General features: G+C 42.4%; 1 protein-coding gene across 1 annotated transcript in view; it reads right to left on the bottom strand.

Annotated features, from left to right (window-relative positions):
* Positions 1-14,153, bottom strand: part of LOC131591404 (glutamate receptor ionotropic, NMDA 2B) — a 176,742-nt gene extending 162,589 nt beyond the window's left edge. The window contains exons 1-2 of the mRNA XM_058862062.1: positions 14,117-14,153; positions 6,942-7,370 (exon numbers count right to left, since the gene is read on the bottom strand). Coding sequence (XP_058718045.1) covers positions 6,942-7,352 — 411 coding nt within the window. The 5' untranslated portion in view covers positions 7,353-7,370; positions 14,117-14,153. The remainder of the gene's footprint in view (positions 1-6,941; positions 7,371-14,116) is intronic.
* Between the last annotated feature and the right edge of the window lie 1,145 nt (positions 14,154-15,298).

Raw genomic sequence — 15,298 nt, 5'->3', positions numbered from 1 at the left:
CTCTGTACTCCTGGAGGAAAAATCCTATGACCCAAAACAAAACAGCTTATAAATAGCTGCAGAAGGCTGATGTAAAGGAATCAGCTTCACTTTTGCTTGACATTTGTTGCCTGAGACAACTTGTGCTAAAGGAAGGCACCCACACCTCTGTGTGACCATCCTCTCCCTCAGCACTGCCCCTGCCCAGAAAAGCATCCCAGGGCACCTTAGCAGGGTATAAGTCTCACCAGGGTACCAGGTTTTCTCCTTCCCAATTCTGTGATACCCAAACTCAGGTAACACCTTCAAGCATCAGGTGTCCAAGGCTCAGGGAGTATAATATAAAGTGCATCCAGTATAAATTATTAGGAGGGAAAAAGCGATAGGGATATTTCATGGAAAGTTACACTTCTGTAACAATTTGGTTTTCCTTGTTTTTTTTAAAGAGGCTTTCTTGTTGCTTTTAAGTGATAAACCAAAAAGAAAGGAATCAACTCCACATTTTTTTCCTGTGATTCTTGAAAACAATACCCCAGAAAAAGTGAAGGCCTTGAAATGAAGTTCCTCCCAAGAAATTTGGAGATGAATTAGAGGAAAGACATAAAAAGAAAAAAGATGATAAAAATAAATAAACAAAAATAAAAATTTAAAACCCAACAATAAAAAACCACAAAAAGTACTATTTCAATAGGATAATTAATAAAAGAAAGTATACATTTCTTTGAAAAGTCATATTTTCATTGGAATAATACTAATGAGAGTACTTGAGCTCTTGTTTACAAAATCAGAGTTCACATTTAAGAATTTAATGGCCCTGGGGAGAGTTTAAACCTCTTAAAAGTTCATTTCCAGGTCTCCTAATATCTGAGGGTTTTTAAGTGCTGTAATTTATTTGTAAAGGAATAAAAATAGTTCTAGGGAAATTCTCAGGTGTTAAACTACCAAAAATATGCTGCCCATATTAATTTTCTTTACATGAATAAAAGAAAATGTTATTTTGTATGGGTTGATTAGACACAGATGTAAACATAAATTACAGACCCACCTGGCTTTTTATTATGTGTGTATACAAGGGAAAAACAACACTGGCATACAATACTGGCTTTTACTGTTTATGTCTCTGTGACTTACCTTTTATTCTCGTTCCCCAACATTTGCAGCAGACTTGTAATTTGAGGACACATGATATTCAGTTTGTTATTTGTAAGCTACAGAGAGCTTTATTTTGGTAGTGAAAGGAAACAGAGTACCAAAAGCAAAAGAAGTGTATTAATCATGTCCTTAATAAAATTATTAAGGGCTTGGAGGAAAACTGTTGATTTCTTTTTATTTTTTAAAACCAAACTCATCTTTGCTAATCACTAGATTAGTTTAAGAAACATTTAAACTATTAATATCATCAAATGCAGTTTTAGGGAAATGAAAACACTTTGTGAAATTACATGAACTGCATGTAAATTTGTTTTGGAGGAAAAAAGGGATAGAAATCTTTCAATGTGTGCAGATCAAAATGTGCCCCTTTCCCCCCTTCTAACCAGCATTTTGTTTGGAATTTATTTTACTTCAATTCATATAATCCATTCAAAAGGAACTTTAACTCTTTTTAAATTTTTTTAACTGAATTTCCTTCACACAAGGGCTTGAAAAATTTCAGATGCCATCCCTCATGGAAATGAAACAGATTTACACCCAAAAAATGAGGTTTTCATTCCCTGTGCATCCCTATTACTTAACCTTTGAAAACCTGAGAGTGAAAGTGCTTTCCTTTTAATTACAGATGTTCTGCTTTTAGCAGCACTGTCCCAGTGTCTTTGACTTTGTCCTGGTTTCAGTGTGTATCTAGGTGCTCAGCTTATCCAACTAGTTTTGGCTTCCCTGTACCTGCAGCATCACTTTGCTGCACTCTGGCCAACACCTACTCTCCTTCCCTGGCGTTTACCCCCCCCACTGTCCAACTTCGGACTTGCTTTCCACCAAAATACCAAAGAAATTACTGCTGCAGCAGCATGGCCCAAACACAGAGTGACCACAGCAACCTTTGGCATTGAAGGAGAGAGACAACGTATCTTGGAAATTTTACAGAAAATAAAAATAAAGGGGAAATAGATTTATGAAGTGGGGATAAAAAGGCAGAGAAAACATTGCGGCTTTGATATAAATGGAAAAAAAGAACAAGGTAGTGGAGGGAGTAAGAGAAAAGCCAGCTCCACGCTGTGTGGAAAAAAGGAAGGAGAATCTGGACTAGAACAAATTTTAAATTTCAGGTTAGTTTTATGCAGCTTTTATACAAATTGTATTACAGGCACAGCCAAGTAATAGATCGCTCTTTCCTACCGTTTTATTTCCATCAGCATGCTGATGCATACTGCGTGTATCCCTTTGTGGGCAAGCCCTGGAGAAAACAGCAAGGGATGCAGAGACAGAAGACTGATTTTCACCTGGGAAAACATAACCATCCTCTTCTTCCACTACTTTTTTCCTCTTCTGCCTGTGCACCATTGTGTTACTATAAAGCTGCTCAGGACAAGAAGCTCTGGCAAAATAACGTGTTCTTACCTTTTCTGCATTCATTATCACCAAGTTGTCTTTTTCTGTTTTGTTAAAACAAATAAATAGTCTATCATTACAAAATGGATCAATCAGCCAAATAGTGTGGTCGTTTTTTAGGCAAGAAGCTAAATCTTTTCCAACACAATAAGTTTTGTAAAAAAGAATAACAATTCACCCTTTCATTGAGATACCTATACATCTATGCATTCGTAAATGTTTTTGGTTTTTTTTGTGGCTGCTCCTTTACCTCCTAGCTCTGGGCAGAACTGATTTTAGGTAATACAGGAAACTAACAAATAAAAGCCTAGCCCAGATTTCCATTTTCAGGTCTGCAACCCTAGATATTGTCTGGTGTGGTTATCTGAACTGAAGCTTGGTTTGAAGTCTTGACAAAGTCCTGACAAGTCTTTACTTTCACCATCAGTCTCCTAACACAGGGCATCCTCATACAATTTAATTTCTGCTTTCAAAACAACTGGGGAGAAACAAGAAGTTATTTTAAATGCTGGAAATCCAGCAGATATGCTCTCTGGTCAAAAGTGCATTGCACTCCTCTAGACAATACAAACTAATGCTTAAAATCAGGAAACACAAAGCTGTTCAAAGTCAGGTCATTGCAGCAACATCAGGCAAACCAAAGGGACCAGCAAGCTTCCACAAGCAAAGGTTTTGGACCACAGGAACCTAACACTGGTGGTGGTGCACATTCCTCTTCTCTACATTTCATCTATTTTGGGTTAAACACAGATCACCAGTGTTCAATGCTATTTCCTTTCTAACCACAGGTCGTGGTGAGATGATGCTATTGCCCCAGTCCTTTTCAAGGAATCAGCACCAAAATAAGGTGCTTTGTTAGAGGGCTGAAACAGTGTGAGCACTGTTCTACCCTGTCCCAGAGCTACGGCCTTGCTCCTCTGGGAGGAACTAATATGGGCTCTGTTGGACCCCCTTAGCCATCACTCCCAGGCCACCCAGCCCCAACAAAAGGACTGCTGCACAAAAGGACTGGCATGCTTATCAAACTCAAGGGACTGAACTGGCTGTGACAGAACTCTCACTTGGCAAAGCGGCCTCTCCAGAGCTCGAGTGAGGCACATCACGTGTCTCCGCTTCACCGTTTTCCTGGAACTAAACCCAGATCACAGTGTGCACACAGATCATCTGGTCACATTCTTCTTTTGCCAGATTAGTCAGAAATTAAATGTAACACTCTGTAACAGGTAAACAGGTGGAATTAGAGACACGATCGCCAAGGAGTAAAACCAGCAAAAACGTACAAATTCCTGTATACTTATTTTTCAGAGGAAAAAGGCAAAACACATGGAAAACAAACTATATAAACATTATTTACAAAATCTAATCAAATACAATATTAAAAACTATGAATTTGAACAAAATCAGGAAAAACAGATGTTATTACTTTCAGCAACATACCTCCACCTGCTATGTCACACCTAGGGCAGGATTCATGGCATTTAACTTGAGGCATCATGAACACATTGAGGTACAGCCTTCTTCAGTAAACAGTGGGGAGACACAGGACTGTCCCATGAGTACCCTGAATTGGGTGGGGTGAATTGTCCTCAGGTGGTGCCTCCATTACCACTTATGCCTAGACCTCCAGCTGGTGGGTAGCAAACTTCTAGATGAATATTAACTGAGATAAAGCCAGCTTATAGTGCACATTATACAATATTTCTGTCTTTATACACAGGAAAAAAAAAAATAGGGCTTGAAATCGAATTTTTTTTTTCTTTTTGCCTGCCCTTTTGTGTCTCAATTTACCAGTTGCATGGTACATTAGAAAGCCCTTTTTACACATGACCCACATTTCCTAACAGAACACTTACTAAACCCTCACTGAAGGTGAAACCGAATTTCGCATGCTACTCCAGAAAAGGTGGTTTGACAGGAGTTTTTTACATTAAACTGCAGTGAAGAGGGGCTTATCTGTCACACCAAGGCATTAGTGGTTTCTAGCATTCCTTAGGTTTTCATTGGCACTACTGATCACAAATACATGGGCAGCATAATGAAGCTGTAAGTGCATATCTGAACCTGTGAAATTCTGAGCAAGTTCAATCACAGCTGACTGCTGTGGGCGTTGAGGGGATGCTGAAAGAAGCAATCCATGCTTGCAGGATCAAACCTCAGCCACACAACTCATCTGCAAAGAATATGATTACGAGTCACTGAAAGCAAAACCTCTGTCAAGGCCCTCTATGGAAAATACATTTCTTAAGGATTTACCAGGCTAACTTCAGTAATTTTAGTAGAATTTCAGCGCATTACCATATTTTAATTCAATTCATCAGATAAATATTATCCATTAAAGATTACACACCCGTGGATCAGAAGTTGTAAAGGTCAGCTTTTTCAAATTACTTGTCAAAGAAACCTAGGCCTTTCTTAAAACTGCAGATCTTTGTGCATAACCTGCAAACCTCCTGTCTGCAAAACTACTAGAAAAAAAAAAAAAATGGAGAAAGAAGTCTCCATTCATAAAGCTTCCACCTTTGAGCTCCCTGTGGGCTGCCTGCCTGGCAGAACACTCTTTAGAAGCAAGCCAGTGGGGTACACAGGGCAGTGGCAGGAGATGCTGCCTTCCCAAGGAGAGACTAGGGACATGTAGAAAGAAAAACCTTTTCAAAGTTCAATAGGCCAAATTTCTCTTTGAATTACAGCAGCGTAAATCTGATCTAATCCTGCCAAAGTCAATGGGGTTGTGCTGGATTTACACTGTGGGAATCTGAAATCAGAATTTGGCCTGCCATGTTCAAAGTCACAAGGACCTTTTCCCAGTGCTTAGGAGGTCTTCTCTCAGTAACTCTTACACTTGTTCAAAGATGTAAGATGTTGCCCCAAGTGTGAAATGCAGCACTTGAGCATTGCTTCCAACCTTTTTATGGCCAGACATAGATAACCATGCAACACAGCAGGCAGGAGAGCATCAGGATGCAGCACTGCTGCCTGCCTGGCCTCCAAGACAGAGAAGCTTCACCGTGGGTGGAAGGGGCAGTGCAACTTCAGCACATGTGCAACCATTCAAGGAGTGAGAGAAAAAAAGCCAGTGATTATTCAGTGACAATTTCAGTTCAAAGGCCAATACAAGAAAATAACACCGCATACTAACTGTGTGTTATTTGGCAACTGAACAGTTGGTCAAAGAGTGAGAAAATAATTTGTTAGCACCTTCAATAGCCTGCACTGGATTATTTACTTGCAAGGTAAATAAAACAGAATGTGTCTGGATTTCTCATCTCACTAGATCTCTTCCTGAGGAAAAGCTGCCATAGTGGCCAGGTCAATTCTCACCCTTCATTCAGTTAGGCCTGATTCTGCCTAGTTAAATATCTCAGACTCACTTAAAAGCCATCTGTAAAAGAAAAAGGCTGTCAGCTTGTGTCCTCATTTACTTCTTTAGGATGCACAAAGAATAGTCAAGAGGGTCTTCTCAATAAAAGCCTTGGCTTTGACTGTCTGGCTTCAAGCCTGCAGGGAAAGGGACAGCCAGCTTCTCTCACATGTTCCCACCGGCCAAGAGTAGCCCATCTACAGAGGCCACTGTTAGCCACACTATCATTCAGCTGTGAATTGCTGCATGTCCTGCTCCTGAAAGGTGGAAGACTTGTATCAGGTCCACCTGTACCCCATGGAGGCTCTACTAAGAGTTATTAGCTGGCCAAAGATGCTACTCCCTCCCTGCATCTTGCACTGTTCAAAAGCAGTAGCAGGATGGCTTGTTTGTGTAGTAATTCTTTGAAAGACTGGCTAGGGCCTAGGAAAACAACAAAATGTCTGTGACATGAAGGAATAAAATAGTGCAGTGGAAAAAAGAAAGATTTAGCTGGACTGGTTCAGACTGGTTAGTCACTTTAGCTAACACCTATTTAACTTCAGGAGCTAATGAACACTTTATAGAGAGGATGCCTTTATTAAAGATTCAATTATATTCCAATTAAGATGTAAGAGCTGTATTAAGCATCCCTGAAAATACCACAATGTCCTCCAGCTACACGCAGGAAAAAAACCCAGGCTATGATCCCAGCTTGGCTCTGCTAAGGTAAAACACAGGCAAAAACAAAACCTTAAAAAAAAAAATTACAATTGTCAGGGGCTCTTTACCCTTCTTAAGGAAGAAGAAAAGGGCTGATTCTTTTGTGGGTCTCTTCTACCTGCTTCTTTCCCTCAGTTTTCCTCTGTTGCAGGTAATTCCACATGATTAATAGGCTCTTGCCAGTAGTGCTACACACAGTTAGCTCTTTTAATCTGTCTTTGAATCTGAAGCTGTCTAATCCCCCAAGCCTTCGGGCCCAGGAGACACCACCTGAGGATCACAGAGTAAGATACGTCTCTTTGTTTTAAGTTTCGATCCACAGGTCTGCAATAGAAGGAAGCTCATTTAAATTTACCTTATCTGCCATGATCATAGAGGAGCCTCCATGGATGCCCAGGATGGGAGTGAGGGTCTGGGCAGAGATGAAGTCCAGGATCTGGGCAATGGCTTCCTGGTCTGTGTCATCAGCAAATACCACCCCCTGAATTTTCCGGTCAGACATGAGGTCACAGATGCGGGTGATGATACTCTTGGGATCTGTCTCATTCATGGCCACCAGCTCCACCCGAGGCACCACTGAGAGGTGGTGGAAGTCATCTTTCTCGTGGGCATCTTTGATGGCCACTTCGTCTGAGGTCCCCACCAGGATGACCGCAATGCCAATGCTCGGGTGGCTTTTCTGGGCATGGGCCCCGCTCCCTGTTGTTGCGAGGACTGCCAGCACCAGCCAAAACCTTGGAGAGTAGCACTCCACCCTGGGCCTCATCTTCGGCTCTTACACTCCCTGAGAGAGGAAGAGAAAAAGGGGAAAGTAAAACAAAGTGATTAATTGGCAAGTCAGTCATGCACTCAGACTTCAATGTAGATCCATTGATCTTGCTCAGCCACTAGCTCTCCTACCAACAATCCTTCTAGTCTGATGCCTAACTCTTTGGCTACATTCAGGGCTCTGTTACAGTTGGGGGGTCAGACCAGTCCAGCCCCTACTTCAGAGTCTGGCATCACTTATGAGAACAGCTGTCAGCAGAAGATTGGATCATGTCATCTCTCAGGTCCTGTGTCACTCTGAAACTCAAGTCAAAAGTGATAGAGAATTGTCCTTTGACAGCTGATCAGCCGTCTTTGTGAAATTAATCACATATGTCAAGCCCATGTCTGAGTGTTCACCCTCAACACAAAGGAATAACTGGTGCTTGTGATCAGTTTGGACTTGTGCTGGAGGTAGAGGCAGGGAGACTGAGGAGACCAGGCAGATAAGGACTCCCTTTTCCTTTCTCAGCGTAGTCCCTCCAGAAGAAAGTGAGGACAAATGAGCAAGGTCACTGGTTGTATACATCTGTGTATCCACTGCATATACCACCAGGACATACACAGCTCCAGTTTGTAGTACAGTCAGCCATATGTTTCCCATCAATACAGAATTCTATTTTTTTTAAATTTTTTTTTTTAAAGCCAGGAATACAAAATTTCCCAGTGGTTATGGCCAAAACTGGATCAGGATCCCCCAAGTCCACATGACAACTGTGTTTGCACAGAAGTAGAAATGGCAACTATTCTTACAATGGTCCACCCTCAGCTACTACAGTCAGGCATGTTACATCAATCTTCTCCCTGAGCACGTCCATTTTATTTTGTAGTCACAACAGTAGAAATGAAAAAACCTGATGAGGTCATCTCTCTAGCCCCTGCCTGAGTGGGACAGTTCCCTGCGGGACTGTTCCTCGCTCATTCTTTTTTCAGTTGGGCTTTAATAATAGTTCACATTTCCACAGCGCTTTTCGTCCTCAAGGCACTCTACAAACACTAATGAACTAATTCTTACAGTACCCATGCAGTGTAAATATCAGACAACAGAGCAGCATCCCCCACATCTGCCCACCACACTGCTTGGAGTGCCCACCCAGGGCCACACTGATGTCCCAAGGAGATTTCAGGCATTTCAAACTAAAGACGACTTTCCCTGAACACAAGAGGTCCTGCACAGCTATTCACACCCATAATTCTGTTCTTCAGCAACCAGGCACACTTGAAATAAATACACCAGCCCTGCACTTCTTCGTGCTACACCTCTGGTCTTGGGTGTCCAAGAACGGAACCCTTCCATACTGTTCATTGCTACACATGCCTCTATCAAATTATCAGAAAGCCACAGCAGCAGGGACAATGCTGGCAAAACTCTGTGGAAGCAGGAAATCCAAAAACAACCCTAGCTGACACCAGCCACCCGCAGGGAAAAGGCTCAAGAGGTCCCATCTTGCCCTGCCCAGGAGAACACACAGGCTCAATACCTGCTCCCTCATTGCCATGCTAAGCAGAGAGGATGTATCCTGCATTGAGATTACTAGATAAATAAGCAGATAATAAAATAGATAATAAATATGCACCGGAGATACCAAATCCACTTAAGAAGCTGAAAGGGACTGCGGGTGTGAAGCACCAATCGATTCTAAACTCTCTGAAGGATTCACTTTCTGAGAGATGCTCACAAGGAGAACCAAGAGACTTTGAGAGTTTGGCAAAATGAACAGTTAACTTCATTCCAGTATGACTGTTATCCTCCAATTACGAGTCACTAAATTAGATTCCTTCACAGTGAAATGTAGTCCCCATTTCTGCAATGCTTTATTAACTTTAATGCACTCTATACACTCTCTGTCTCTCACTCTCTTGCTCACTCACTTAAATGCTATATTTGTTCTCTTAAAATGTGTCTCCTGCGGTCCCTCCGCATCGGCTCATACAGTATATTACGCTTGGTTAGGCAATGGCTAGTTGTGATGCCCAGGGAGAAGAGTGTAGGTTTTTCCCAGCCCCTTTCCTACCAGGAGTAATTTACAGGGCCTTCCAACCCAGGGCTCAGATAGCATTCAAGCAGGAGCTATACAGGCAATTATGGCAGCTGTCAGCCTTCACGCCCAAGCACATGCTTCTCCCAGTGGGAAAAATGGCAGCCAAGAAACCCATTCTCTACTCCTCACCTGCATCAAAGCAAATAAATCTCTAGCAGCTACTTCCAAGCAGAAGAGAGCCCAGATCCTGAAGACCACATAGGTGCCAATCTGCTGGGTGTCTGTGCCCCACTTGTGCAGATTTTTCCATTCAATACAAGATGGAGTTATCTGCACAGTGCCAGATCCTCAGGCTTTCGCCAGATATGCAGGGAGCAGCCAGGGCTAGGAAGAAGTTAATTCAAAGAGGATGTTGTCTGTGGCTCACTAGCCAACCTGCCATCTCCAGTTTGGATCCTCAGCCATAAGCCCTCTCTCGATCAGGCAGAGCAATGCTTAGGTAGCCTGTGTCGCACCAGCCAAGACATCTCTGTCTCACACGTAACACATCTGTCATGCTCACAATGTCTTCCAGGTGCTCCATGGGCAGTCTGTGTGCCAGGCAGGGAATAGCAGGTACCAGGTCCAGGCTGGGCTCCCTCATAGGATGGGAGCTGGGCATGTGATAAGGCAGGAGAACGTCAATAAATCACAACCAACCCAGGGCTGAGTGTGGTTCTCACCATTCAGCTCCCACAAGGTAACATAGGGGTCAGCCGCTCAAAGACTACATCAGGGATGCTCCTGGTGTTACAATCCCTTCCCTCCTTGGGGCTGACTTGTGCTCACATCAGTAGCCACTCTTCACACATTGGCTCACATGCGTGTGCTGGCTGTTAGAGAAAGGGGCAGACATCCCAACACCAACCTCACCTCACGTTCCTCCTCTGGTCTGGCTCACTGCAGGCCCCTTTTCAATGTGTGCTAATAGAGACAAAACAGGCGTGAACCACCACAGACTTACTATCAGATTAAGGGGACCCCAGAACTACTGTGAAAATGTGCTTCTGCATACAGAACAAGTTTTGTCCATAATTTCTACAGTGCTCAAGTGCAAATATTAAAGGTACTCAATCAAGAAAGCACTGGAAGCAGCACACGGACCTCCTTCTAAGTTTGTTCCTGTTTCCAGTGAAAAAGGGGGATGAAGAAATTCACACACTAAGAAATTCATAAGCACCTGACAAGGCTACAGCTGTAAAACAGGGCATTTACCCTTTGTAAATTTAAGGAATTTTAATAATTTTACAGTATAATTTTACCAGTCAAGAATGATTATAAAAACATGCAAGTATATTTTATTACCAAATATTTTACATGAGAAGGATTTTCCTTTAGAGCTGGTGTGGGGTAACACAGTGTTTGAAGTATTTTCTGTGATTACGGCACTCCAAAACAATTTAGTAAATCCCAGACTCCAGACTGGTACGTAAAATCCTTTACACGTTACTGCACACTATATTGTCTCTGACTCCCTAGAAAATAATATATGGTAGGGCCACTAGATGCAGTGGTTTTGTAGACATATCTATATTTAGGTATAAACATGCCAGTAAAATCATTATACCTCTATAATCTTATTTTACCTACCAATAAAATATATCCACCATTGTAGAGGAATGCAGCGTGTACTTACTGCAGAGCAATGTTACACAATCACTTTCAAAATGGGAAGTGAAAGCTAACTTCTCCAACTGAAAATGCAAGAGGAATGTAGGTAGTCAGACACTAATTATTCCAATTGGAATTTAGCCAGGACCAAAGGTTAGATTGCTTAAAAATATCATGAGAACCTTACTTGACACTGCACTTTTACGTGGATCAGACCTAAAATAAGTATTAATAGAAAATTATTAGGCTGCACAGGCAAAATACAGCTCAGCATTAAGAGATATTTCTGGATGATATTTCAAAATACAGAAAGTACACAAATAGGTCACTGTGCATTCAACCAGGCTAACTGTAAACAGACTACTACTCCAGCAGTGTACAGCAAAGCCAGGCCATCTTCAGATCAGGTAAAGAAACTGAGGCAGAACAAGGGCTGGTCACAGGTTTTCAGGGGTAATTCTGTTGTGTGCTGCACACCTCCTCCTGCTGAGGAGGTGCTTTCTAGGCAGCCTTGCAAATACCTTCTAGGAAGGGTGTCTGCAGGCTCCCCAAACCCAATCTGTAAGCTCAAGACTGCATGAGGAAAGGAAGTCATGTAATGCTGCAGTTCCAGACAAAAAGGTGTCTTGAAGGCAGATTTCCTAATTAAGAGGAAGACAATGCTTGGGACAGGAGGCTGAACAATGCCCCTAGCCACCATCAAAGGGAACTTCACAGGGATGAAAAGCCTACCTCCAGCCTCCCCATCCTATGCTTCACTGAAAGGCCACAAGGAAGTTCCTATCCCAGTAGTTTTTGGGCTCTGCACACTGAGAGCTCTGATGCTCTAAGCACTGCCTAGACTTCAAGGCACAGAATCTGAATCCAACAGCTAATTTTTTATCTGTACCAACTGCAGTGCTAATTCCCAACCCTACTCTCATCACCAGCACAGTTCCAGGCCTCATCACTATCACCACCCTCAGTCCCATTACTACCTAAACACAGATGTCCTGCCAGACCCAGTGTGAGACATCAGCATTATCCTTTGGCATTTGCTCACCTTGGACTGCATCTTAATTCACACTGCTTTCATTCCTCTGACAGTTTGAGCAGTACCAGACAATGAACCCAAAAGCAATCCTTACATTTCAGGACCTAGTTGGAGGTAGGAAGAAATCCATCCCACCTGTGAAATACTTTACAAACCTCAAAGGTGCTTTGGGCCTAATATTCAACACACCACCAGAGAACAAGTACAGTAGAAGAAGCTGTAGGGAAGTCAGCATTGCACTTGATGGCTACTGGGCTGTCACACAAGGAAACACAAGTATGTCCAGATCAAAGGATAAAACTATTCCTGTATTTACCAATGACAGGAGACTGACATTTTGATCTTTTTGTCTACTACCTGCCTTATGGGAGGCAGGACAGACTGGAACCTCATCAGCTGTTACTCCTAAGAGTTGGGGTTTAAAGCTATAAATTACACCACAATTTACACCTACAAGTTTTTCCATCTCTCTGATTTTTGGAGACACAGTTTCAGCTTAGGACATCCTCCCAATCTCATGGTTACTCTGCAATGTAGACATGCTGCATCTTGTATACCACTGAAGAGGCATTCCTCTTCTTCTAACATTGCTGTAACTATTAGCCTAGGCTAATAACCTTCAGTCCAGGCTATTTGTACATTGACAGCTCTTGTGCTGCTGTTTCCCGTATTACTGCTTACCACGTAGGTGACATAAGTGCTCATAAATCTTCTTCTGGCTCACAGCCCTGTTGTTCCAGGAATTTTGTCAACAGACACAAAGAAGAGGAGGATGGATCTAGGGCACGATAGATGCGTCTTGAAAGCACCTGCATGCTTCAGGTGCTGATAAAGAGAATGAATGATGCTGCAGGAAAAACTCCATATTCAGAGAAGAATGATGGAAGAGACTAGAGACAATTGAAAGTGCCATACACAGTGAATGGAAAAATGTGAATGCAACAATCCAGTGCCTGGCCCAAAAGGGTTTATTATGGTGACCCTGAGTAAACAGCCCTCCAAGAGCATTTCAGTAATTTCAGATAAAAACTGATATGGTTTAGTTTATTTTAACTAGCTTTGGACATCACTTATGATTCTGAGCTATAAATGCTCCTACAACAGTGGTAGAAATATTCCTCCAAGGTCTTTTGGACAGGTCCTCTTTCTATTCTTCACAATCACTCCCTCTCCAATATGTGCCTTTGTCCATGCCTGTAACATCCCACAGATCTATTTCTATCTAATCTACAAAATGTTTCCAATTTTCCCTTATTTCTCCCAAGTCTATCTTGTTCTTTTGGGGAATGTATCACATACCTCCAGCCAAAGCATTCAAAGCCCTTGGAGCTCCCTCATTATCTCACTGTTAGCTCTCTTTCCATAGACACTGTGTGGAAAATAGCACATACGTTTACTTCTATTCTCTATTTATTTTCTTCAGAGCTGTTTTTTCTTTATTAAGCCAGGTACAAACTCCTCCCTGACTTGGTCAGTGTCAGATACATCAGAGGGTAGTTTGCCTCTGTCTACCCAACAGGTGTATGCAAGAATAAGGTGAAAAAATGCTTCCCCTTCTCTACCCCATGCAAAGAAAAAGAGCAATTCTCTCCCTGCACTTAAGGCAGTACAAAAAAATGCTTTGATCATCAATTAGACCCATATCATTCCCAATAGATGAAGAACTATGTCTCATTATTTTAAGTTTGCCCAAGGGTAAGTTCCCAGTGTCCTTCCCACTTCCTCCCACCCACATATTTTACATATCACGGGTGATAGCTTATACAGCCACAGTCTGCAACCTTCTGTTGAGACCAACACCAAATGATTCATAGAAATCAAAAATTAAAATCCTCTCCTTATAGTCTTGCCCTTCACCCAGTCACTTTAGGATTACTGTCTACAGCACACTACCTGTTCTGAAACAACGCAAACAACAAGATTACCACTACTAGGAGATGGCTCACATTTTGAAACTTATCCCTAAACTCAGCCTAAATTTTCCCTTTGCTCAGCTATCCTGTAACTTTAATATTACCTCCTTCATTTAGCCTAAACAATTTCTCCCTCTCAACTCACCACTTCCACCGTGAAAGTGCTTGTAGGTGGTTATCTGATCACCCCTTGAGACTTGTCTCTGCTGCACCAAAAGTTCAGCTGTGTTTATTGCTCCTCATAATTCGAGTCCCCTTGGATCCTCATCAGGATGAGCGAGGGAGAATGAAGTAAATGGCTGGGAGAGGGAGCAAAGGAGCAGGTCTGACCTGCTTACCCAGACTGGCACACACGTGCAGAGCTGCGGGACTCAGCGTCACAAAAGCCATTAAGAGAGACAGCAGGTCAGTCTGGCATTGCCCACTGCCAACTTCTAAATGCCAGAGCAGAGAGGCTTGGCACAGCCACCGCTCTCTGCAAGCCTGGCTTGCAGAGCCAGGCAAGAGCCTCTATTCCCCTGCCAGGATCTCACCCTTCCCCCAGCATCCCACTTAGAGAAGTTTAGAGGGTTGAGACAGGTCCTCTCTGCCAGAGACTGAAATATCCTCACCACCTGGAGGGTTCAGTTGCCACAGCTGTCATTCCATGCATGTGTATGCTCCACTTGAAACAAGGGATTTCAAAGCTTACGAGGCATACACCATTTCCCACTTGCAACTGTTGTCTGCCTCACCTCAGAAATGAATCTCAGCTCAGAGCGAGACCATCCAAATCAAGGGACATGCTGCTACATGCAGGGCCCCTCCACAGGATTTCAGTATGGTTGAAAGCAGCTTTGCCTCCTGAAGCACAAGACTCAGTTTAAACAAGCAGCAGAATGCTGTGCAGAGCAACACCAGGTTTGCCTCTTAAATAGAACTGAAGCCCTTTGAAAATCTATTGGACAATCCCTTCCTTCCTTTCTTAATTCTCCACTTCCAGTTTTCATTTCCAAGCAGGAATTGACAGCACATTAGTAACATGAGGATATTAAAGACCACAATTTCCAAAAGCTAGGGATTTAAATACCTCCGATCCATTCATAACCATGGGAAATGCACATTTAACTTCACTTGGATAGTTTGAAAAAGCACATCCTACATTATTTGATGTATAAATTTGACGTTTTCTACTCACCTTAAATCAGCTATGCATTTTGTCCATTGACAGATTGATAAAATTAATTTCAAAATTGAAAAAAACAAAGATAATTTTAATTTCTAAGGGTGGAAGGACATTCCCATTTTCCAGACTCTCTCATGCACCTCACTCAGTACCTGCTCATTC

The sequence above is a fragment of the Poecile atricapillus genome, chromosome W, assembly GCF_030490865.1.
Source record: "Poecile atricapillus isolate bPoeAtr1 chromosome W, bPoeAtr1.hap1, whole genome shotgun sequence".
In the NCBI taxonomy this organism is placed as follows: Eukaryota; Metazoa; Chordata; class Aves; order Passeriformes; family Paridae; genus Poecile; species Poecile atricapillus.
Note: the sequence above shows the minus strand (reverse complement) of the source record. Positions and strands in the feature narration are given on the sequence as shown.